The sequence below is a fragment of the Eutrigla gurnardus genome, assembly GCF_963514095.1.
Source record: "Eutrigla gurnardus genome assembly, chromosome: 5".
Taxonomy (NCBI): Eukaryota; Metazoa; Chordata; class Actinopteri; order Perciformes; family Triglidae; genus Eutrigla; species Eutrigla gurnardus.
In genome coordinates this window covers 31904440-31929439 of record NC_139919.1, presented here as the reverse complement: position 1 = coordinate 31929439, position 25000 = coordinate 31904440, and the positions used below count along the sequence as shown (strand labels likewise).

Here is a 25000-nt window from a genome sequence, read left to right as displayed (position 1 = left end):
TACTCTTAACGGTACTTCCGTATTAAATCGCTCGGCAATTCTTGCCCAAGCAGTCTCGCGATTTTTATTTATCACTACAGTATTCCCTTTATTGGTTATGATGGGTTTGTACTCCTCGTACAGTTCCATCAATAATTTTTGCTCTGGTCTTTTCTGCCATTTTCTCGATGATTCGACATTCACGGTTCTGGTCTGGCTTCATATCCCGTGAACGTGCGTAACACAAGACAACGTTAACCTGGCTTGAATTAGCCTCAACAAGGCGCGGCTGAAATGCGTTAATGGAACGGGTTTAGCCGCAAGTGGAAGTTGGCGTTAGTTCTAACCAGGCTTAACCAGGTAAGCGCCGCTTTAATTAGCGAGTTTGATGGAATACCCCTCAGGTGAGACATCCGTGAGACATCCACATCCACCCCACACACACACACACACACACACACACACACACACACACACACACACACACACACACACACACACACACACACACACACACACACACACACACACACACACACACACACACACACACACACACACACACACACACACACACACACACACACACACACACACACACACACACACACACACACACACACACACACACACACACACACACACACACACACACACACACACACACACACACACACCACAGTGTGAATGTACCTTCTCGGACCCGTTGATGATGAAATAACCTCCAGGGTCCAGTGGACACTCGTTGAGCTCACACAGGTCTCGGTCCGTCAGGCCGCTCAGCAGACAGTAGGTTGAGCGGAGCATGATGGGAATTTTACCAATGAAGGTCTTCTGGTGCTGAGTCTGCAGTTGGTCCTCACCCTCCTTTATGATGGTCTTTGTGATGTCAACGTACAGGGGGGCGGAGTACCTGAGGTGGGGGCGTTACACAGACCACATGAGACCAGGTGAGATCAGGTCATACCAGGTAAGACCAGGTTATACCTACGTGAGGTTTCGTAGTCGGGCTTCATTGGGCATCATGGGAGATGGAGCCCCGTCTCTCTCCCAGTGGGTGGGCTTAGACAGGTAGATCTGCTCAAACTTCAGCAGGTACCGGGGCTGAAACAGTTCACAGAGGCATCTTGATATTACAGTAGAGCACAGTAGCTTAAATGGGACCCTCCTAAAGAGACCTCCAAAGCCAGATGCTAGTACAGGTACTGGTTTTCGATCCAGATCCAGTCCCAATTGTTCCTCACCGGTTCCTCCACCTCTCCTGAGGTGTGCTGGGCTTCAGCCTGCAGGTCGATGGGTGGAGCATCCTCCACAATCCTCTGAACAGACATCTGGATGAACTCATCGAACGAATCCAGCTGTTGTCGCACCAGACCCTTCTCATCAAAATAAGAGCTGGAAGAGAACAGACAGAGCCCCGTCAAAATAAGAGCTGGAAGAGAACAGATGGAGCCTCGTCAAAATAAGAGCCAGAAGAGAACAGACGGAGCCTCGTCAAAATAAGAGCCAGAAGAGAACAGACGGAGCCTCGTCAAAATAAGAACCTGAAACAGACCATTTGATCAAAATAAGAGCAGAGAATTATTAAAATAGTTATTGTTTACACCTTCCTGTGTACAAAATGGAACCTTATGGGACTTCGCCTCTTCAGGTCTTTGTTAAATACCGTGTTAATTACCTGGACTGAAGTCTGTGTTCAGTAGTTCAATAAATCGCTCAAATCGTCAGTGTGAAAGCTCCAAACAACGTTTGGTTAATGTTGTCCGTTTGTTTTTTTAAATTATATTATTTTCTTTACAGTCACACTGAAACAGTGAGATCCAGGTGAGTATACCTGATGACGATCCAGCAAGCTTCTTGCCACAAATCTGGAGTGATTTCATCCTCGTCCTCATCGTATTGAGGATCTGACAAACACACAAATAAACATTAGAGATATTATCACTGATCAATATTTATTACCTTTGACCAACATTATCTGTGAGGATTATATATATATATATATATACAGTAACTGTGTGGTAGTTGTGATGATTTCTACTCTACAACAGTAACTGTGTGGAAGTTGTGATGATTTCTACTCTACAACAGTAACTGTGTGGAAGTTGTGATGATTTCTACTCTACAACAGTAACTGTGTGGTAGTTGTGATGATTTCTACTCTACAACAGTAACTGTGTGGTAGTTGTGATGATTTCTACTCTACAACAGTAACTGTGTGGTAGTTGTGATGATTTCTACTCTACAACAGTAACTGTGTGGTAGTTGTGATGATTTCTACTCTACAACAGTAACTGTGTGGAAGTTGTGATGATTTCTACTCTACAACAGTAACTGTGTGGAAGTTGTGATGATTTCTACTCTACAACAGTAACTGTGTGGAAGTTGTGATGATTTCTACTCTACAACAGTAACTGTGTGGAAGTTGTGATGATTTCTACTCTACAACAGTAACTGTGTGGAAGTTGTGATGATTTCTACTCTACAACAGTAACTGTGTGGTAGTTGTGATGATTTCTACTCTACAACAGTAACTGTGTGGTAGTTGTGATGATTTCTACTCTACAACAGTAACTGTGTGGAAGTTGTGATGATTTCTACTCTACAACAGTAACTGTGTGGAAGTTGTGATGATTTCTACTCTACAACAGTAACTGTGTGGAAGTTGTGATGATTTCTACTCTACAACAGTAACTGTGTGGAAGTTGTGATGATTTCTACTCTACAACAGTAACTGTGTGGAAGTTGTGATGATTTCTACTCTACAACAGTAACTGTGTGGAAGTTGTGATGATTTCTACTCTACAACAGTAACTGTGTGGAAGTTGTGATGATTTCTACTCTACAACAGTAACTGTGTGGAAGTTGTGATGATTTCTACTCTACAACAGTAACTGTGTGGAAGTTGTGATGATTTCTACTCTACAACAGTAACTGTGTGGAAGTTGTGATGATTTCTACTCTACAACAGTAACTGTGTTTCTTTCTTTCTTCATCAGAAATCTGATTAGCCTGTTAGCTTGCTAGCATTACCCGAAACAAAGCAACGCACCGATAGCATTATGTGCTGTTAGCATGTCGTAGCGTCACGGCTAACTGCCGGTGACGTAACGGTGTTGATATATATGAGCAGACGACAGCTCACCTTCGTCCTGGTCGTACATCTTCTATCTCCAGAGGAAAGGATTAAAATCCAGCAGAAGCAAAACTCCGACTCAACGATGTGACGAACAGCGCGCCGCGGAATATAAACGTAACTTCCGGTCTTCTTCTTCTTCCTTTTATTCGGGACGAGATGACGCACTGCTGCCCTCGTCAGTCTGCATTACGAGACTACATACGTTGCCGACTTAAATACAGTATACAGTATAATACAAATACAATATAGGGTTATTTAAGTATTATACACACTGTACAGATATTATAAACATACAGTATATAGACATTATAAACCTGATATAACTATACTATACATTATAACGTTATTATATAGACAGGAATTACAGTAAAATGTTAAACTTCCAGGCAGTGCAATACAATAAATTATACTTCAATCAATTTCAAGTTAGATAAAGAAAATGCCATAAATACATAGAAAGACAGAGTTATTGAGTCAGTTAGTCTGTTATTTATTGAGCCAGATATTCTGTTAGTTATTGAGTCCGATAGTCTTTTATTTATTGAGTCAGATATTCTGTTAGTTATTGAGTCAGATAGTCTGTTAGTTATTGAGTCCGATAGTCTGTTATTTATTGAGTCAGATATTCTGTTAGTTATTGAGTCCGATAGTCTTTTATTTATTGAGTCAGATATTCTGTTAGTTATTGAGTCAGATAGTCTTTTATTTATTGAGTCAGATATTCTGTTAGTTATTGAGTCAGATATTCTGTTAGTTATTGAGTCAGATATTCTGTTAGTTATTGAGTCAGTTAGTCTGTTAGTTATTGAGTCAGATATTCTGTTAGTTATTGAGTCAGTTAGTCTGTTAGTTATTGAGTCAGATATTCTGTTAGTTATTGAGTCAGTTAGTTTGTTAGTTATTGAGTCAGATATTCTGTTAGTTATTGAGTCCGATAGTCTTTTATTTATTGAGTCAGATATTCTGTTAGTTATTGAGTCGGATAGTCTTTTATTTATTGAGTCAGATATTCTGTTAGTTATTGAGTCGGATAGTCTTTTATTTATTGAGTCAGATATTCTGTTAGTTATTGAGTCCGATAGTCTTTTATTTATTGAGTCAGATATTCTGTTAGTTATTGAGTCGGATAGTCTTTTATTTATTGAGTCAGATAGTCTTTTATTTATTGAGTCAGATAGTCTGTTACTTATTGAGTCAGATAGTCTGTTAGTTATTGAGTCAGATAGTCTGTTAGTTATTGAGTTAGACTGTTAGTTATCAAGTCAGTTATTCTGTTACTTATTGAGTCAGATAGTCTGTTACTTATTGAGTCAGATAGCCTGTTACTTATTGAGTCAGATAGTCTGTTAGTTATTGAGTCAGATAGTCTGTTACTTATTGAGTCAGATAGTCTGTTACTTATTGAGTCAGATAGCCTGTTACTTATTGAGTCAGATAGTCTGTTAGTTATTGAGTCAGATAGCCTGTTACTTATTGAGTCAGATAGTCTGTTAGTTATTGAGTCAGATAGTCTGTTACTTATTGAGTCAGATAGTCTGTTACTTATTGAGTCAGTTAGTCTGTTACTTATTGAGTCAGATAGTCTGTTACTTATTGAGTCAGATAGCCTGTTACTTATTGAGTCAGATAGTCTGTTAGTTATTGAGTCAGATAGCCTGTTACTTATTGAGTCAGATAGTCTGTTAGTTATTGAGTCAGATAGTTTGTTACTTATTGAGTCAGATAGTCTGTTACTTATTGAGTCAGATAGTCTGTTACTTATTGAGTCAGATAGCCTGTTACTTATTGAGTCAGATAGTCTGTTAGTTATTGAGTCAGATAGTCTGTTACTTATTGAGTCAGATAGTCTGTTACTTATTGAGTCAGTTAGTCTGTTACTTATTGAGTCAGATAGTCTGTTACTTATTGAGTCAGATAGCCTGTTACTTATTGAGTCAGATAGTCTGTTAGTTATTGAGTCAGATAGTCTGTTAGTTATTGAGTCAGATAGTCTGTTACTTATTGAGTCAGTTAGTCTGTTACTTATTGAGTCAGATAGTCTGTTACTTATTGAGTCAGATAGCCTGTTACTTATTGAGTCAGATAGTCTGTTAGTTATTGAGTCAGATAGTCTGTTACTTATTGAGTCAGATAGTCTGTTACTTATTGAGTCAGTTAGTCTGTTACTTATTGAGTCAGATAGTCTGTTACTTATTGAGTCAGATAGCCTGTTACTTATTGAGTCAGATAGTCTGTTAGTTATTGAGTCAGATAGTCTGTTAGTTATTGAGTTAGACTGTTAGTTATCAAGTCAGTTAGTCTGTTACTTATTGAGTTAGATAGTCTGCTGGTTATTGAGTCAGTTAGTCTGTTAGTTATTGAGTTAGATAGTCTGCTGGTTATTGAGTTAGTTTAGGTTCAGAGTCCATGGTTAGGGTCAAGTTCAGAGTCCAGGTTCAGGTTCAGAGTCCAGGGTCAGGCTAAGTTTGACTTGTTCTGTGTATAGATTTGTGTTAAAAAGTGACAAAGCTGAAGAAAAAGGAAAATCTTTATTGTTGAAAGATTTCAATGAAAAATGTGTTTACACAGATATGAAAATATACAACAAAGCATCACTAAACAGATGTGTTTGAAACATTATTGTTATGGCTGCAGTCATGAGTGCGTGTGTGTGTATGTATGTGTGTGTGTGTGCGATCATGCATGTGTGTTTAAGCTAAATCAAATATGTGCGCCATGACTGGTAGTTTGGTAGAACTGTGATGATGTCATTGAAGAGTGGATGATGTCATCCTCAGCAAGGCCCTTCCGTCACAATCAAAATGTCAGCCTTTTTCTCCCTGAACAGAAATAATAATTAATTCATTCATTAAACAATCAACCATGAAGTCACCAATATCCATCCATCCATCCATCCATCCATTGTCTACCGCTTATCCTGTATTTAGGGTCGCGGGGGGCTGGAGCCGATCCCAGCTGTCATTTGGTGAAGGCAGGGTACACCTGGACAGGTAACCAGTCTATCACAGGGCTGACACGTAGAGACAGACAACCATTCACACTCACATTCACACCTACGGGACATTTAGAGTCTTCAATGAACCTATCCCCATCCTGCATGTCTTTGGACTGTGGGAGGAAGCCGGAGAACCCAGAGAGAACCCACGCTTACACGGGGAGAACATGCAAACTCCACACAGAAGGAATCAACAACATCTTTATTTATATATTATTTCTTTATATTATTTCTATTCTTTATTTGGATCCCCTTTAGCTTCCACAAAGTGGTCCAGGTCTTCCTGGGGTCCACTCAGAAACCACAAAGACACACGTCTTATAACAATAAAAGACAATTAAAATCACCTCATATCTCCCTATTAGAACAACTCAGATTCTACTTGAATAAAGATCATCAAACTACACTCTGATGATTTTAAAGATGGAAACAAACCGTCTGTTTCTCACTAACTAGTCTGAACAGGGAAAACTGGAGCTGAATCCATCCCATAACCTGCTGACTCGTCCAGTACTTCTCCATTTGCCCCTCCCACATCATCAGTCAACTCTTTCACCAGCTGCCTCTCTAATGATCTCTAATCCACCACCATTATTTTAGTATGTAAGTGTCTCCTGCTCACTCACTCGTTGCTTAAATTTGTCTTCTCCACCAGCACTTTGTCCCAGACAGATTTCCTGTTACTGACCCTGCTGGCCTGTGACATTCCTGTCTCATCTGAATCCAGAGACCCTCACCATGCCTCACCATGACCCTGAACCTATCTTCTGGCTTCTGGGCTATGACTACTACCACAGGACTTAAGTCCTGAGTCAGGGGAACCAGATTCTTCCGGATGATGCTTGAGATTAGTGGAGTATATAAAGGACAAACTGGTCTACTTTGATTTGTCACAAACTCACTTAGAGTGGATATACGTATCCAGGCGAGGATGTGCCTGGGGGAAACAATTGCCACTGGTGCACCGGACACAATGTTCTCCAGCAGTCAACAACATCACAACAGGGCCACAGATAGTGGGTGCTGAGCCCATGTGGGATGTACCAGATATAACCAGGAGGGAAGTCATCACCTCTGCCTCTACTGTGGTCAAACTGGTCACTTTGTTTCCCAGTGTCCAGCAAAAGGCAGGGCTCAACTGTAGTGGGCATGTACTGGTGAGCTGAACCACAAGACTAGCAACAATCAAGGATCCCTATGTCATCCTCCTACACACCCTCACCACCTTCATTGAATCTGGTCCTGACATCAGCCTCATTGATGAGGACCTCTGCAGCTTGGATTCAACCGGATTCCTCTGCCTAGTCTAGTTCCTGCAAGCACCCTGGGTGCTCACCTTCTGGGGACAGCGAGCCATCAGACTGCCACTTTCCGCATGCTCTTGTCCGGAAATCATCAGGAGATCCAGTTTCACATCCTGAGGTTTCTCCAGCTTCCTCTGATCCTGGGCTACCCCTGGCTCCACTGGTACTTGTCATGCGATCAGGTGTGCTCAAAGAAAGCCACCGCACCCCAACATTACACCTGTTCCCGCCCAGCTCCACATGTGTTCAGCAGAATACCATGACTTGCAGGAGGTGTTCAGTAAAGCAAATGCGACATCCCTTCTGCCGCACCGCCCATATGACTGCACCATCAATCTGCAGCCTGGCACGGTGTCAACCAAGGGACACCTGTACTCCCTGTCTGCACCTGAAAGGTAGGCCATGAAAATGTAGATTAATGACTCCCTGGCTGCTAGTATCATACGTCCCTCATCATCATCCTCTGGTCGGTTTCAATTCCCTTAGTCATTGCATTGACTACAGCGGCCTCAACGATGTAGCAGTTATGGACCGTTATTCATTTCCACTCATCTCTTCTGCCTTTGAGTTGCTGTAGGGACCAACGACTCACCAAGCTAGATCTTTGCAAGGCCTACCACTTGGTCTGGAACCGGGAGGGTGAAAGATAGCTTTCAACATGCCCACTGGACATTATGAGTATTTGGAGATGCCTTTCGGCCTCAGCAACACCCTGGCTGTGTTCCAGGCCCTGATCAAGTTAGCACCTTTCTAGTCTTCGTGGGTTAGGGTTTACCTATCCCTAATCCTAATATTAACCATTCACTCACATATTCACACACACTGGTGAAAGGCTCCCTCCTTTTACATGGACATCTAGTGTACATAATAGTGTACTATTTAGTGACTTCGATTGATGAGTCCTGTTAAGATCCATTTATTATTATTTTTATGTGGCAGCATTTAAAAAAAATAATATTATGAATCTCAATATATGAATTCAAATATACAGAAACAAACAGAGTCAAATTGTTTTGAACAGAAGATAATTCAATGTTTATTCACTCACAGTCTGTTGACACACAGAGAACATTCGTTGGGATAAGTGACTCCGTCGCTGCCGCAAACTGGAGAGTAGTTGAGAGGACACGCCTGAGTCCTGCTCATCCCTACACAGGAGGGCTGCATCAGCAGCAGCAACATCAACAACAACAACATCATCATCATCATCATCATCATCATCATCATCATCATCATCATCATCATCAACAACAGCATCAACAACAACATCAACAACAGCATTAACAACATCAACAACACAAACATAATCATCAACAATAACAACATCATCAACAACAACAACATCATCATTATCATCATCAACAACAGCATCAACAACAACATCAACAACAAAAACATCAACAACGATCCAACATAATCATCAACAATAACAACAACATCATCATCATCATCAACAACAGCATCAACAACAACAACAACAACATCATCAACAACGACAACATAATCATCAACAATAACAACATCATCATCAACAAAAACATCATCAACAACAACAACATCAACAACAGCAACGACAACATAATTATCAACAATAACAACATCAACAACAACAAAAACATAATTATCAACAATAACATCAACAGCAACAGCATCAACAACATCAACAACAAAAACATAATCATCAACAATAACAACATCATCAACAACAACAACAGCGTCAACAACAGCATCAACAACATATCATCAACAACAGCATCAACATAATTATCAACAATAACAACATCAACAACAACAAAAACATAATTATCAACAATAACATCAACAGCAACAGCATCAACAACATCAACAACAAAAACATAATCATCAACAATAACAACATCATCAACAACAACAACAGCGTCAACAACAGCATCAACAACATATCATCAACAACAGCATCAACATAATTATCAACAATAACAACATCAACAACAACAGCATCAACAACAGCATCAACAACAACAACAACAACATCAACAACGACAACATAATCATCAACAATAACAACATCATCATCAACAAAAACATCATCAACAACAACAACATCAACAACAGCAACGACAACATAATTATCAACAATAACAACATCAACAACAACAAAAACATAATTATCAACAATAACATCAACAGCAACAGCATCAACAACATCAACAACAAAAACATAATCATCAACAATAACATCATCAACAACAACAACAGCGTCAACAACAGCATCAACAACATATCATCAACAACAGCATCAACATAATTATCAACAATAACAACATCAACAACAACAGCATCAACAACAGCATCAACAACAAAAACATAATTATCAACAATAACAACAACATCAACAACAACAGCATCAACAACATATCAACAACATCAACATCATCATCATCATCATCAACAACAACACAAGTTAGAACTCTCTCTCTCTCTCTCTCTCTCTATATATATATATATATATATATATATATATATATATATATATATATATATACCTGTATATGTCAGACTCACAGATTGATCAATATGGCAACCTCGTAAATTGTTTGAATCAAACTTTAAAAGTGAACTGGTTTAATTTGCTCATAATTACTTTTAGTTTCTATTCTTCATTCAGGGTTCCTTATTCTATTTATAATTTGACCTTTTAGTTTGAGACAAATCATCTGACATTATTAAGTTACTCTTGACCCCCATCTGTCCCAGAGTCCAGCATTCAAACCAGACTGGGCTCTACAGACGGACACGGAGATCCTGGGTTTACTTTGTTACACACACCACACCAACAATTATTGGTCTGAGTAATAAACAGGACATGAGACTAATGACTTGATACCCGAGAAAGCTAAAGAGAAATGAAGGGATTCATCTTACCCTCCTGTAGAGTCTGGATTTATCGTCAGCACCTGAAAGAGACACGTTTCCTCGGGTATGTTATAACTGTTCTATATTCTACTAACTCCTTTCAAACAATTATTACAGTTATTACAAGTATTATTATTCATTAAACCAAGTTACAAACTGAAGAAATGTCTTAACAGCTAAAGACTTTTGTGATCTGCTTGTCCAATGAGACGAATTTCCTACGCAAACAGGAATTGATTTTAGCGTCAAAAGCTGTTCTTTAAAATAGTTTATTATTATTGTTATTATTACTATTATTATTATTGTTATTATATAGGTCAGTTTTCTACGACATGCCCACATGGATAAATCAGTTAACAGGAAGAATACAGTTGACCTTTCTGAATATGGGATAAAGTGAGATTGACTGATATGATCTGGTTATTTACTGTTCACTTACAATCAAAACTTTTCTCTGTGTGACGAGATGAACGGATTCATTGACAGACAGAGAGACATTGGTTGATTGATAATGGAGACTGAATGATTAATAGGTTGAGATTGATTAATAGGCACACTATTGACAGACAGACAGATTGATTGATATATTGACAGACAGACAGACTGATTGATTGATATATTGACAGACAGACAGACAGACAGATTGATTGATATATTGACAGACAGACAGACTGATTGATTGATATATTGACAGACAGACAGACAGACAGACAGACAGACAGACAGACAGATTGATTGATATATTGACAGAGAGACAGACTGATTGATTGATATTTTGACAGACAGACAGACAGACAGACTGATTGATTGATATATTGACAGACAGACAGACAGACTGATTGATTGATATATTGACAGACAGACAGACTGATTGATATACTGATAGACAGATTGTGGTTCAGTCTCACCTGCATTGAAGAAAACAGCCACATACATGAGCAGAAGAGTTCTTCCAAACATCCTGGAAGGGAAATGAAAGTTGAATCTGTGAGTTTCCTCGCCTCTGATTGGCTGCTGATGTGTCTCTGTGCAGGTCTGCAGGGTTTGTGATGTGGGTTCAGTAGTCTGCTGTTGTCATATAGAGGACGGACTCGGTGTTGTCGTCTGGAACAATGTGAGCTTCTGTTGTTGTGACGGCTGCTGTCTTTTGTTCAGGTTTAATCTCAGGATCAACATTCTGGCTGCTCTCAAATATCGCTGACAGAACAAATCCACAGGAGGAGGAGCGAACCAATCAAAAGAGCAGGAAAACAACACCCCAGTAAAGGAATAGGGGGTCAGGTTTGGTTATAGGGAAGAAAACCAAGGATCAGCATCACAGAGCCTCTCTTTAGTCAAAACGTAGCACTCTGGGCCTACAAGTGGTCGGACTACCTTATTGATGTTCTTAATTAAAAAACTCAAAGAGTCCTTACAATCCACAATCTAAACAAGAAATAAAAAGATGATAAAAAGAAGTTGCGGGTCAGAGAGGGGCAGTGGGAGTGTTTGTTCTTATTAAAGGGCTCTGCTCCGATCTATTACCCAAGTAGCCTCAGGTAAGATGTGAAAGAAGTGCTAAAACAATGAATAAATAATTGGCACTGCAAATTCATATTTACAAATAATTAAAACTTTGAAATGTTAGAAAAAAAATCAGATAAGGTTATAAAAGGGACGATGTGTGCGTGTTTCACTGCACAATCCTGTATAGGCATAAAAAGGGACTTACAAGACTAGGACGAATATATACTAAAATAGATAATAAATTAAAATGGATAATACATAAATAGAATTGTCATAAAAAAACTCAGTCAACATCTGTTTGTTCGTATTATTTTAATAGGTCATTGTTTAAGGGGAGGCCAATCCGCAGACTGGTCCTCCCTCTCTCCCCATCAAAATCTATAAAAAAATCTATAAAATAAGTTCAATAATACATTCATGAACCTTACCAAGATGGTATTTTTGGTTTCACCAATATACCGTATTGCACTCCTAATTGTATGCATGTGATCAAATAAATCCGTTGTTGGAATGTGTGTTCCCCCTGGTGGCCAGCACAGAGAATGCAGCTTTAAGGACCATCAGAGCCGGAGGTTGTCCCATCACTCAGCCTTGTTCAGGATGCTTAGACTTGACTTGACTTGACTTATCACGCCAACGAGAGCTGCAGGTGTCTGAGGGGGCGGGCTCTAAAAGAGACGGCAGCCAAACGCCGTCAAGTCGGACAACAAAGTCAACGTGACTATGGTGCTCACGCGGCATTTGCGTTTTTAGTTGCAGACAAATATGACGCAGCATTATATTCTCGATTGTGAACCTTATACCGGCTAAACCTGATTGGTTGGATGACTCGGGGAAATCCCCTCATTGGAAAGTGCTTAGTCATTCGTCGGCCTCTCATTGGTCGTCTGTACAGGACTCCGTCAGTGGACCAATGGGGAGCCGCGTCAATATTTCCAGTCCTGACGACAGTGACGTCGACCACGGAAGTAAACATAAAGGAGGTCTGGAGGATTTCAAGCTGCGTCACATAGTTTCTCACTTTGTTTCGTGTTTCCTGGTCGGAGTCTGGTTCGCTTTGTGTCGGGTCCAAGTCTACGCTGAGTCCGGTACGTGGAGCAACATGTCGGTGACGGTGAAGGCCTACCTGCTGGGGAAGGACGAGGTGGTGAAAGAGGTCCGGAGGTTCACGGTGGACCAGGAGGACTCCTGGAGCTTCGAGTTCCTGAACCAGAAAACCATGGGAGTTTTTAATAACCTGAAGAACATCAACATGTATTACAGGGGTAAATATTATTATTATTATTACTATTAAAAAAATATATGAATAACTTGAAGAACATCAACATGTACTACAGGGGTAAATATTATTATTATTATTACTATTAAAAAAATGTAAATATTATTATTATTATTACTATTAAAAAAATATATGAATAACTTGAAGAACATCAACATGTACTACAGGGGTAAATATTATTATTATTATTACTATTAAAAAAATATATGAATAACTTGAAGAACATCAACATGTACTACAGGGATAAATATTATTATTATTATTACTATTAAAAAATATATATGAATAACTTGAAGAACATCAACATGTATTACAGGGGTAAATATTATTATTATTAAAAATAAATCTAGCAATAACCTGAAGAACATCAACATGTACTACAGGGGTAAATATTATTATTATTATTACTATTAAAAAATATATATGAATAACTTGAAGAACATCAACATGTATTACAGGGGTAAATATTATTATTATTAAAAATAAATCTAGCAATAACCTGAAGAACATCAACATGTACTACAGGGGTAAATATTATTATTATTAAAAATATATATTATATATATATATATATATATGTGTATATATACATATATATGTATGAAACCTATATAGCCTGAAGAAGAGAGTTAAAATATTTGATCAACGATACTAACATTAAGTTGAGGATGACTCGTGAACTTTATAACATTTTCTTATTAAAGGTCTTGGGAGTTTTTCTTTGAATCTGAATTGAGGTCAAAGGTCGTTAAGTAAAAATGTGTGATATTTCGTATTATTATTAGTTTGTAATTATGGATTGATGTTTTCTGATACTAGATGAAGATGACGACCTGGTGGCGTTTTCTTCTAATGATGAACTGATGATGGGTCTTGCCTGTATGAAGGATGCAACCTTTCGCCTCTTCATCAAAGGTACGACGACTACTATCAGTGTGTTCATCAAAGGTACGACGACTACTATCAGTGTGTTCATCAAAGGTACGACGACTACTATCAGTGTGTTCATCAAAGGTACAACGTCTACTGTCAGTGTGTTCATCAAAGGTACAACGTCTACTGTCAGTGTGTGGCCGCCACCACCAGATCAGGTGGTGGGCATACATCCGGGATACAACAGGCGACCGAGCAAAGACAGGTGTTGGAAACACACAGCCTAAACCCACCAGGGCTGATTAGGACAACGACAGACAGGTGTGGAAACACAAGGGCAGGCTAAGGCCCCGTCCACCCCGTTCGCCGTTTTTCCTTGGCGTCGTTTCAAGAAAATCTGCATCCAGACGAATCCACTGAAAACGACTCAGCTCACTGTAGTACATATTCCAGGCCTATATGTGGCGCTGTTTCTGCTTCAAAAATACACCAAAAACGAAGAAGAAGAGACTGAGCTTGACCGGATGTTTGCCGTTGCTATGGCAACACGTGAACGCTACGGCTAATATCCACCCGATCAATAAACACCCATAAGATGACAATTTGTCCCGTATAAACAATAAGCATCAACAGCCGTTTCCTTAAGGACCTTGACGAGGCGTTGTCATACGTTGTGATGGATTCATTAGGAAACTAAATGCCTACATTCATGGGAAGTTAGCTAGCGGTTGTTTGTTAGCATCGTAATAAAGTAGCAAATCTGCGACTTTTTCCCGGAATATTTCCCCCTCCCTCGGCTCCATTGTTTTCATACAGTGGCCATATACTATAATATACTATAATATACTTTAATATACTATAATATAATATACTGTAATTTAAGGCTCATCAGAGAGCTGAGCAGTCAGAGAAATACAACATCTTTATCCTGTCTGTCCACCACAGGTCCAAGGTCTTCCATGGGGGGGGGGGGGGGACACTGATGTAGTCTGATGTAGACACAGTCTATAGATACCAGGAGGACCTGGTGGGGGGTCTGATTTGGTTGGTGGATTCTAATAAAGTTTGATTGAACTCTTTCAGAGAAGAAGGAGAACCGGCGAGACTTTCCACTTCACGCCTTCCCTCCCTTCACTTTCGGCCACCCTCCTCCTCCACCTGGAGGTCCTCAGGCCCCGCCCCCTCACCTGACCCCACCCCCTCTGCACTGTGACGTCACATGTGACGGCTGCGAAGGTCCGGTGGTGGGAACCCGCTTCAAGTGTTCGGTCTGTCCCAACTACGACCTGTGCTCCTCCTGCCAGGCTCGAGGGACGCACACGGAGCACGCTCTGCTGCCCATCTGGCACCCGCTGCAGGTGAGGTGCATCATGGGAAGGAGCCCTGTAGTGATGTCATTGCAGCCTCCACACTAAAACTCAAAATATTAAAACAAAATATTATTTTACTTTTCAAGTCCTCATAATTAGAATAAGACATGAAGGGTGAGTCCGGATGGGTCTGAAGGGACCACATGTGATTGGTTGTCCGGTCCGGTGATGGTCTGGCCACCTGGTCTGGTGAACCGCCTGTCCAGGTGAACCAGACTACCCAGTGTAAGCTGGGATCAGCATCAGATAGATGATATATAATGATAATAAATATTATATATATTATTCTGGTAACATTGTAATATGAGATTATATTATATCAATAGTAACCATGGTTACGGTTTCTTTGCCACCTGTCTTCAGTGGTTTCCTCGGGGGAAGTGGATGAAAAGGATGAGACATTGCATGTGGAACCAGAACCTGACCCAGAACACGGACCAGGCCCAGGACCAGCCTGGATCCTCCAGACCGGCTGCTGGCTGCAGTGCCCCCTCTCGTCAGTGTTGATCAAATTATAATAATCAAATTAAAAAGAAAAGGTTCCTCATTAAGACATCATCAGTGACCTCTGACCCCTGTCTGCAGCCTCCCAGGCCAATGTGGACTACCTGATGAACATCGGAGAGGGCGTGGCAGCCATGCTGAGTCCTCTGGGTGAGTGACATCACTGTTTTAGAGACCAGGTTAGAATCACTAAATGGGACCATTAAAGCCCTCAGCCTAACAGTGTTAACACTTTATCATCGGATTGGCTGTTGTTAACAGGAAGTGGAGTCTCTTCAAAGTAAAAGCCTAGTTAAGAGGTTCTGTTTGCTGGTTTGAACAGGAAGTGGTCTGGTGTGTGCAGGTATTGATGTGGACATCGACGTGGAACACAACGGCCAGACCTCCAAGGTGACCCCTCCCCCTCAGAGTGGGGGGGCGGAGGCAGAGGGAGCCAGCACTGAGGGAGGGGCCAGTAATGAGGGAGGGGCCAGTATTGAGGGCAGGGCCAGCAGTAAGGGTGTATCCAGCACTGAGGCCAGAACCATCAACGAGGACGGGGTCAGCAGTAAGGGGTCAAAGGTAAGTTCATCACTGGCAAAGAAACTGGTAACTGGTCCTGCGTGTAGACATCACCAACACGTTAGGCATGTACATGTTAGACATGTATATTTTACACATGTATACGTTAGACATGTATATTTTACACATGTACACGTTAGACATGTATATTTTACATATGTACACGTTAGACATGTATATTTTACACATGTATATGTTAGACATGTATATTTTACACATGTATATGTTAGACATGTATATTTTACATATGTACACATTACATGTATATTTTACACATGTACACGTTAGACATGTATATTTTACACATGTACTGTATATGTTGGACATGTACACGTTAGACATGTATATTTTACATATGTACACGTTAGACATGTATATTTTACACATGTATACGTTAGACATGTATATTTTACACATGTACACGTTAGACATGTATATTTTACACATGTATATGTTAGACATGTATATTTTACATATGTACACATTACATGTATATTTTACACATGTACACGTTAGACATGTATATTTTACACATGTACTGTATATGTTGGACATGTACACGTTAGACATGTATATTTTACACATGTACACGTTAGACATGTATATTTTACACATGTACTGTATATGTTGGACATGTACACGTTAGACATGTATATTTTACACATGTACACGTTAGACATGTATATTTTACACATGTATATGTTAGACATGTATATTTTACATATGTACACATTACATGTATATTTTACACATGTACACGTTAGACATGTATATTTTACACATGTACTGTATATGTTGGACATGTACACGTTAGACATGTATATTTTACATATGTACACGTTAGACATGTATATTTTACACATGTACTGTATATGTTGGACATGTACACGTTAGACATGTATATTTTACATATGTACACGTTAGACATGTATATTTTACACATGTATATGTTAGACATGTATATTTTACACATGTACACGTTAGACATGTATATTTTACATATGTACACGTTAGACATGTATATTTTACACATGTATATGTTAGACATGTATATTTTACATATGTACACATTACATGTATATTTTACACATGTACACGTTAGACATGTATATTTTACACATGTATATGTTAGACATGTATATTTTACACATGTACACGTTAGACATGTATATTTTACATATGTACACGTTAGACATGTATATTTTACACATGTATATGTTAGACATGTATATTTTACACATGTACACGTTAGACATGTATATTTTACATATGTACACGTTAGACATGTATATTTTACACATGTATATGTTGGACATGTACACGTTAGATATGTATATTTTACACATGTACACGTTAGACATGTATATTTTACACATGTACACGTTAGACATGTATATTTTACACATGTATATGTTAGACATAATAATGATGATGGATTGGATTTGTATGGCGCTTTTCTAGACACTCAAAGCGCTGTGACAGGGTTCCAGGTTCCATTCATTCACACACAGATAGTAGCCACAGCTGGATTTATTAACCAATCAGCAAAGCGTCTGGTTGGATGGACGTGGACTCAGAGGATCAGACTCTGAACCCTCTCAGCTGGAACGGAAACCTAACCAATGGGCCTTCAGTTCAATGTAGAAACCAGACTGATCTCACCTCAGACAGACGCGCCATCGGCTCTCTGGATGACGCTTCAAACGGCCCACCAGACACCCTGTAACCGGTCCTGAAGCTGGTTCTGAAGCCGGTCCTGAACTAGGTTCTGAAGCTACTTGGTCCCGTAAAAAATCCTGAACTGAGGACTGGAACTCTTTTTCAGTAATGATGTAGCAGGTATTTAGCTGTTAGTGTGGAAAGGCCCTTAGAGTAAGCGTTAGCCGGCTAGCTAAACAGACTAGTAAATCATTGGTTAGCATTAGCTAACTTGGAAGCATCAAGCTAGGTGAGCGTGTTTGAGTGTCTAGGCTCTTCCTCCACATCATCGCGGCAAAGATGGCGGCAGAGACGCTACAGGAACCTACGGGTGACATCATAGACCAGGGCCATGTTTGATACTAATGTACTGGATACTACAGTATGAATGCTACATTAGTGAGATGCTAATCTCCCACAATGCACTACACATTAAATGGAGGTGGAAACATGAAAATGTGGTTGCACTGATGTATGACATAATTTCCTGACCCACATGAGTCTGGTCTAAGTCTCAGACGAGTCCCGCCACTGCAAGCCGTAAACCTGACCTATTCTGTGCTCTTCAGGTGTGCAGAGACTCTGATGAGGAGTGGACTCACCTGAGCCCCAGAGAGGTGGACCCTTCCACTGGAGAGCTCCAGTCCCTCCAGCCCGGGGATCAGAACCAGGGTCCCCCGTCAGGACAGCAGAGTCCAACAGGACTGAGGGAGGCGGCTCTGTACCCTCACCTGCCTCAAGGTACCACTTGATTCTTGTTGGAGGTCCCTGCAGACCTCGGACCCTCTGTGACCGGTCCTGCCTGTCCCCCCACAGAGGCAGACCCCCGTCTGGTGGAGTCCCTGTCTCTCATGCTGGCGATGGGTTTCACTGATGAAGGCGGCTGGTTGACTCGTCTTCTTCAAGCCAAAAACCATGACATCGGCGCCGCACTGGACGCCATCCAGTATGCCAAACAGCCCCACCCACACCAACCCTGATGATGTCATCATGACCTCACCCCTGACATCATTGATACTTAACCAACCACATCCGAGATGTTCCTGTCGTTTCCTGCAATCTGACTTGTAATCTGTCCTCAAACTACTGTTTTTAATCAATATTCAATTCTTTAACTCCTCAATCAATACATAGTCTCATTGATTACCGTTTGTACTGCTTTATTTTCTTCATTGATCAACAATAAAACCATGAACTGATCTCGAGTGAAACTATACATGAAATACCTATATATAATATCAATATCAGTCAACTGATCAATAGAATCTGTGATAGAACGGACTCCCCTGATCAGTCAACATAGATCAGAATTTTCTAATAATCGATCCTTCAGTTAGAAGTCGTCTCCGCTCTCAAACATGGAGGGAACAGGAAGTGTGTGTCTGCGGGCGGGGCCTGACTGTTTATGTCATCACAGATCATTGAGACCCAGCCATTGACTAACCGCACCCATTGATTGAAGGCTCCTCCTCCACCTGACAGTCTGAACTGAGGAACAGAGCCCACCTGGAGACTGGACCAGTACCAACACTGGGAGGACCAAGGCTCTTCTTATTGGGAGGACTGGTGTGGTTCAGACTGGAGGTTCTGGTGTCGCTCAGACTGGAGGTTCTGGTTTGGTTCAGACTGGAGGTTCTGGTTTGGTTCAGACTGGAGGTTCTGGTGTGGCTCAGACTGGAGGTTCTGGTTTGGTTCAGACTGGAGGTTCTGGTGGTTGTGGCTGAGGGTCTAACAGGTTTCAGACTGGACCAGTTTGACTGCAGAGAAAATAAATATGATGATTATGATGACAGGGTGAGTCTTCATGATGACAGGGTAAGCGGTTATCTGACATCATGTCTCAGGTTACCACATGAGACTAAATATATTTCCATCTCACTTTCACATTAAACTGTCGATATTTAACAACACTGACGACAGATCGTTACCCATCCAGTAAACTAAGTGTGAGGATGAATGTTGCTAATGATGTCAACAAGTTACCTGTTCAGGTGTCCACATGTCCAGTCCTCCATCTGTCCATCCTTTTCCTCTTTTCCTCTTCCTGTTAAACATCACACACCTTAAAATTAGTGACATAAAAACAGTCAGAGCTTCAGTCGAGTCATAGGTCGGTCCAGTCAGAGGTCAGGGTCGGTCCAGTCAGAGGTCAGGGTTAGGCTGAGAGTTGGATAAATCTGCTTCCTAAACCAGGTCCCATGTTTCATAAAACATTCCACCGACTGCCACAAAGCTGAACGTGGCCTCTTCCATACACACATACACACCTGTCAATCATGTTGTTGCTATGGAAGTGCTGCCTGTCCATCAAAACATTCTTGTCTTCCTCCTCCTTTGGCTCCGCCTCCTCTGGAGTGTCCAGGTATTTGCTCCAGCAGCTAACCTGAGGCTGGCCCACCTGAGACTGGAAACAGACCCAGAGGAACATTTACTGGGTTTTACAAGCTTCCTTCCATATTTTGTAATATTGAATGCATGCGTGGTCACCTGGCCCTCTTCTTCGGGTACTTCCTGTCCGTCTGCCTCTGCCTGCTTCCTGTCAACAATAAAGCAGGAGGCAGTAACAGGTGAGAACACCTGGACTAAAAAGGGGAAGAGTATTGCAGGACAGATTGGTTACCATAGGGACCAGTTGTCGTGCTCCTGCTTCTCCATCATAACTCCTCTCATGGCGTTCAGTTTTTGGACGTGACGCCTGCAGTCTGCACCGGAGCCCCGCCCAAACTCCTGTCAACCAATCAGCACAGAGGTGATAATGGAGCCACCATGGTAATGAGCTACGTTCCTCATCATCGGCAGAGTGGAATGAAACTTACAACAAATTGCTGGATGTTCACATGAACATGTTTTATAAATGAGTGAGAGCAGCTTTACATTCTGACCTTCAGCAGCGACTGTTTCTCTCCACAAAGTTTACAGGTCCACCTGGTCACCTTCTTCACCTGACAGACACAGCACAGGGCCAACACACACAGTCATGTAGGGTAAGTGACATTAACATCACCTTCTTCACCTGACAGACCCAGCACAGGGCCCACACACACAGTTATGTAGGGTAAGTAACATTAACATCACCTTCTTCACCTGACAGACCCAGCACAGGGCGTACACACAGTCCTGTAGGGTTAGTAACATTAACATCACCTTCTTCACCTGACAGACCCAGCACAGGGCGTACACACAGTCATGTAGGGTTAGTAACATTAACATCACCTTCTTCACCTGACAGACCCAGCACAGGGCGTACACACAGTCCTGTAGGGTTAGTAACATTAACATCACCTTCTTCACCTGACAGACCCAGCACAGGGCGTACACAGGGTCATGTAGGGTTAGTAACATTAACATCACCTTCTTCACCTGACAGACCCAGCACAGGGCCAACACATACCCAATCAGGATTGTATCAGTCACATTAACGTCACCTTCGTTTTACTGTTAGCTCAGCAGACACTGCGGTTACTGTTAGCTTAGCAGTAAGTTTTACTGCTAGCTTAGCAGTTAGCTCAGCAGACACTGCGGTTAGTGTTACTGTTAGCTTAGCAGTAAGTTATACTGTTAGCTTAGCAGTTAGCTCAGCAGACACTGCGGTTAGTGTTACTGTTAGCTTAGCAGTTAGCTCAGCTGCGGTTTGCCGCAGTTAGCCCGTTGCTCAGGGCACCTGTCTGCGTGTGTCTGTTACCTGTTGAACTTGGAAGCTCTGACAGGTAAAACACCTGACGACGAGAAACTCCTGAACCATGACGACAGACAATCCCCGGCTCCTGCTCTCCTTCGGCTTTCTTTTCCCGGGTCTGTTTGAACCAACAGGAAGCGCGTTTTCTTCTCTGAGTCGAGCCGAATGGAGCCGAGATGAGACGAGCGGAGCGCCCCCTGCAGGGCGGAGGACAACACCCCTGATTCTCTTAAAGCTCTAGTCTAGTCTCTAGTAGCCATCCGGTCCGCATGGCTACTATTGGCTAAATGTTCCGATCCAATCCTCGCTCACTCTCCTGCTCACGTCTCGTCCCGACTCACTTCCGCGTTTGAACCTAGTTCAGAGTGAGATTTTGGCTGGTGAGGAAGAGTAGGAGAAAGGGGAGGGGGGGGGGGGGGGGGGGGTGATTGTGGCGAGCAATCGCCGAGCAGTTTGGGATCGTACTGCAGTCGGGGTGAGAGAGAAATCCGCTTTTTTCAAACCTTTCAAATTGTAGACTAGAGCTTTAACGAGACATCCCCGATGTACTGTTTTATTTAATCCCAATGCCCCCCCTAAGGTCTAGGCCAGCCATCCCCAATTAGCGGCCCGCGGGCCAAATCCAGCACGCAAGAGCAAAGTGTCCGGCCCGTGCGGACCCAGTGACGCTTTGCAATAACCTGCAGTGGCGTGCACAGACATTTTGGGGGGCAGGTGCTCAGTGAAAAATAAGGGCACTTTATGCGGCATGTAGAACTGACAGCTGCCTTATTATGGCAGTGTGAGATTTAAAAAATAAATAAACATTACAGGCACATGTTGAACGTTATATGCTATTGTTTTATTTCCCACAGAGCTGCTCCCCTGGGCTGCCTGCTGTAGCTCCCTTTCTTTTTCCCTTCTTATCCTCTCCTTTCTAGGCATTATGCTGCAATTGGTAAATAAAAAGAGACCAACAATATGAATAAGACTGTTTGGTTATATTTCAACAAGGCACAGGGCTACTTTTTCTGCAGGCAATTGGGTATTGCCTGTTTGTCATTTAGCAAATACATTACTGCAAGTGTTAATTATGTAGGCCTAGCCTAATGTAAACCTACACAATAGCCTACTAAATATTCATCTTAAGTAAGTATACAGATAGATTCACATGCTGTAGGATACCAATGACAAACTCTACTGGTGGTCATCATCATGTCATATCTATTACTGATTTTGGGTAGCGTCTAGCTTGTGAGCAGCCGATAATTTATGCCCAGCTGTGTGGCGTTGAGACCGGCTACTTCACAACAGAGACAAATAAATGTAAGTTGCAGCTTGGCAACTGAGGCGCGTTCACACTGCTTTTATTTTGAAAATTGACCGGATTGTCTCATGTTTCTTTGTGTGAAAAAAACGAACTTTCAAAAGGGCACTTGCTTGGTCCAGAGGGCAAGGGCAGGTGCTTTAGCACCACCTAGTGTCTACCTGTGCACGCCACTGATAACCTGCCATAAGGTCAAATAAAGAGTTCGGTAAAGTTGGAAATATATTCAGAGATTCGAATTTCCGGGATCAATAAATCTGAAGGGAAACGTTTTCAAACACAAATGATGCCTCTGTCCCACCGTAATATTATAGACTACGAGCTACAAGGAACCAAAACCCAGATTGTTTCCAGAAATAAGGCGTCCTCCGAGCTGGACGGAGAACATTGATCTCTATGCGCAGCCCCTCTTGTGCACTACTTGCTGTAGTGCTGTTGTGCTGCTGGTGTGTTTTGTTGTTGATCAAACTGGTCATATTGTGATTATTATGATCAAAATATTCTCCAGGGGCATTCAAATAAATAAATCGTTGATATTGGACTTATTTTCTTTCAAGTGTGCATTTTTTATCTGTCCCTCAATCATTTCAATAATAATACTTCTAATAATAGCAACAACAATAACAACATTTGCACATAAAACAATGTTTAGTGGTCCAATGAAAAAAAAAACAGACAATTTGGCTCTCGACTTGGCAACCTGGACATAATTTGGCCCTCAGTGAAAACTAATTGGGGAACCCTGGTCTAGGCCCTAAACCCCCTGAACCGAGGTCAGTTGGGAGATGGCTGAGAGGCTGTGAGGGTCTGCGAGGGGCTGTGAGGGTCTGTGAGGTCTGAGATGGTAAATACATGTGACATCACGCTGCATGTCACTTTACTTTGATGACACCAAAAATGTTATAGTAAAGTGTTTTTATCTGTGTATTAAAGTGTTTTTTTTTAGCCGGACCTGTCAAAGAATGGATTTACTTGTTTTATTTAAAACGGCTTCAATAAGATTATTTAAAATAAGTGGTTGATGTGTAACCGGATGTGTAATATAATAATAATAAACCAGGTGTGTATTATAATAATAATAATAATAAACCAGGTGTGTTATATAATAATAATAATAATAATAAACCAGGTGTGTAATATAATAATAAGGATTGTGGGACGGCCTCATCCCGTTTGCTTTGGTAGACGACGGTCCAGAGTTCCCTAAGATCCTTCCGAAGGGTCCAGACCTGAGACCAGTCTGACTGCAGCTAAAACCACAGAAGAAGAAATTAGAATTTCCTTCAGTATTTATTAGACAACCGGGTACAGATTAATAACTGATCAATATCATGAACTTTAAAAGCAGAATTAAAAACATCCTCTGACATCAGTGTTCAACAGGAAGTAAACAGGAGTGATGTCATCAGAAACAGGCAGCACAGACAAACAAACAAGGCTTCGGTGACGTCATCATAAAAGAACATGACCTTATGATTTTATTCATATGCAGTAATATATATATATATATATGAAACTAAAACAAGTTTATTTTATTTTTATATATCTTTAAGGATTTATATCCTTAAAATCAATGAAACGTGAATATTTCAGTCTTCAACGTGAATAAACTTAAATGTATTTCTGAGATCTTAATACATTTTTTCCCCAAAACTAAAAACAGTGGACAGGTGGATCAGGTGAACAGGTTTTGGTGAGTCAGGTATACAGGTGGATCAGGTTTTGGTGGATCAGGTGGAATGCTGAGTGAGTTCGTGGTCGGAGGCAGAGCTTATCTGACGCTCCACCGCCCTCTGGGCCTTACAGGCGGCCATCTTGTTCTGGATGTCGCTCTTTTTCTCAAAGAAGTCTACGAGTGGTGGCTCCGTCAGCAGCGACGCCAGCACCTGCTCAAAAGTGATGGACCAATCCACAT

General features: G+C 41.2%; 5 protein-coding genes across 10 annotated transcripts in view; 1 reads left to right on the top strand and 4 right to left on the bottom strand.

Annotated features, from left to right (window-relative positions):
- Window positions 1-3207, bottom strand: part of polr2b (RNA polymerase II subunit B) — a 19327-nt gene extending 16120 nt beyond the window's left edge. The window contains exons 1-5 of the mRNA XM_084009668.1: window positions 3125-3207; window positions 1814-1886; window positions 1224-1374; window positions 971-1083; window positions 673-892 (exon numbers count right to left, since the gene is read on the bottom strand). Of these exons, the coding sequence (XP_083865794.1) occupies window positions 673-892; window positions 971-1083; window positions 1224-1374; window positions 1814-1886; window positions 3125-3143 (576 nt within the window). The 5' untranslated portion in view covers window positions 3144-3207. The remainder of the gene's footprint in view (window positions 1-672; window positions 893-970; window positions 1084-1223; window positions 1375-1813; window positions 1887-3124) is intronic.
- A 2553-nt stretch (window positions 3208-5760) lies between these two features.
- On the bottom strand, window positions 5761-12449 carry LOC311013372 (putative pancreatic secretory proteinase inhibitor). Of its 2 annotated transcripts, XM_084009397.1 has the most exons (5): window positions 12247-12449; window positions 11221-11273; window positions 10322-10353; window positions 8466-8578; window positions 5761-5937 (listed from the first exon to the last, which is right to left on the bottom strand). In XM_084009397.1, the coding sequence occupies exons 2-5, from the start codon at window positions 11270-11272 to the stop codon at window positions 5892-5894; spliced, it is 243 nt and encodes an 80-aa protein (XP_083865523.1). In that variant the 5' UTR covers window position 11273; window positions 12247-12449; the 3' UTR covers window positions 5761-5891. The 2 variants fall into 2 exon arrangements, with proteins under 2 accessions (XP_083865523.1, XP_083865524.1); XM_084009398.1 differs by lacking the exon at window positions 12247-12449 and having other exon boundaries at window positions 11221-11809.
- Window positions 12450-12694: 245 nt separating this feature from the next.
- sqstm1 (sequestosome 1) lies at window positions 12695-19303 on the top strand. 2 transcript variants are annotated; one of them, XM_084009393.1, is made up of 8 exons: window positions 12695-13083; window positions 13917-14012; window positions 15054-15328; window positions 15704-15836; window positions 15926-15994; window positions 16188-16405; window positions 18673-18844; window positions 18920-19303. In XM_084009393.1, exons 1-8 carry the CDS (start codon window positions 12732-12734, stop codon window positions 19081-19083), a joined length of 1479 nt encoding a protein of 492 aa, XP_083865519.1. In that variant the 5' UTR covers window positions 12695-12731; the 3' UTR covers window positions 19084-19303. The 2 variants fall into 2 exon arrangements, with proteins under 2 accessions (XP_083865519.1, XP_083865518.1); XM_084009392.1 differs by having other exon boundaries at window positions 12717-13083; window positions 16167-16405.
- Window positions 19304-19444: 141 nt separating this feature from the next.
- On the bottom strand, window positions 19445-21976 carry mrnip (MRN complex interacting protein). 2 transcript variants are annotated; one of them, XM_084009396.1, is made up of 7 exons: window positions 21786-21976; window positions 20986-21045; window positions 20724-20830; window positions 20591-20639; window positions 20371-20507; window positions 20087-20141; window positions 19445-19860 (listed from the first exon to the last, which is right to left on the bottom strand). In XM_084009396.1, the coding sequence occupies exons 1-7, from the start codon at window positions 21843-21845 to the stop codon at window positions 19543-19545; spliced, it is 786 nt and encodes a 261-aa protein (XP_083865522.1). In that variant the 5' UTR covers window positions 21846-21976; the 3' UTR covers window positions 19445-19542. The 2 variants fall into 2 exon arrangements, with proteins under 2 accessions (XP_083865522.1, XP_083865521.1); XM_084009395.1 differs by having other exon boundaries at window positions 20087-20147; window positions 21786-21970.
- Window positions 21977-24358: 2382 nt separating this feature from the next.
- tbc1d9b (TBC1 domain family member 9b) overlaps window positions 24359-25000 on the bottom strand; it is a 31736-nt gene continuing 31094 nt past the window's right edge. For all 3 annotated transcript variants that reach the window (XM_084009849.1, XM_084009850.1, XM_084009851.1), the window contains one exon: window positions 24359-25000. This exon is cut by the window's right edge and continues 427 nt beyond it. In XM_084009849.1, coding sequence (XP_083865975.1) covers window positions 24816-25000 — 185 coding nt within the window. In that variant the 3' untranslated portion in view covers window positions 24359-24815.

Excerpts from the sequence above, each read along its gene's own strand:
- LOC311013372 (XM_084009397.1), bottom strand. The coding sequence starts at position 11,272 with ATGTTTGGAAGAACTCTTCTGCTCATGTATGTGGCTGTTTTCTTCAAT. Across the intron at positions 8,579-10,321 it reads AATCCAGACTCTACAGGAGG|CCCTCCTGTGTAGGGATGAG; the intron begins GTAAGATGAATC and ends CTGCTGATGCAG. Across the intron at positions 5,938-8,465 it reads TCTCTGTGTGTCAACAGACT|GGAGAAAAAGGCTGACATTT; the intron begins GTGAGTGAATAA and ends ATTTCTGTTCAG.
- sqstm1 (XM_084009392.1), top strand. The coding sequence starts at position 12,732 with ATGGGGAGCCGCGTCAATATTTCCAGTCCTGACGACAGTGACGTCGAC. Across the intron at positions 15,837-15,925 it reads TGGCTGCAGTGCCCCCTCTC|CCTCCCAGGCCAATGTGGAC; the intron begins GTCAGTGTTGAT and ends CCCTGTCTGCAG. Across the intron at positions 15,995-16,166 it reads AGCCATGCTGAGTCCTCTGG|GAAGTGGTCTGGTGTGTGCA; the intron begins GTGAGTGACATC and ends TGGTTTGAACAG.
- mrnip (XM_084009395.1), bottom strand. The coding sequence starts at position 21,845 with ATGGTTCAGGAGTTTCTCGTCGTCAGGTGTTTTACCTGTCAGAGCTTC. Across the intron at positions 20,640-20,723 it reads CACGACAACTGGTCCCTATG|GAAGCAGGCAGAGGCAGACG; the intron begins GTAACCAATCTG and ends TATTGTTGACAG. Across the intron at positions 20,508-20,590 it reads TACCCGAAGAAGAGGGCCAG|TCTCAGGTGGGCCAGCCTCA; the intron begins GTGACCACGCAT and ends GTCTGTTTCCAG.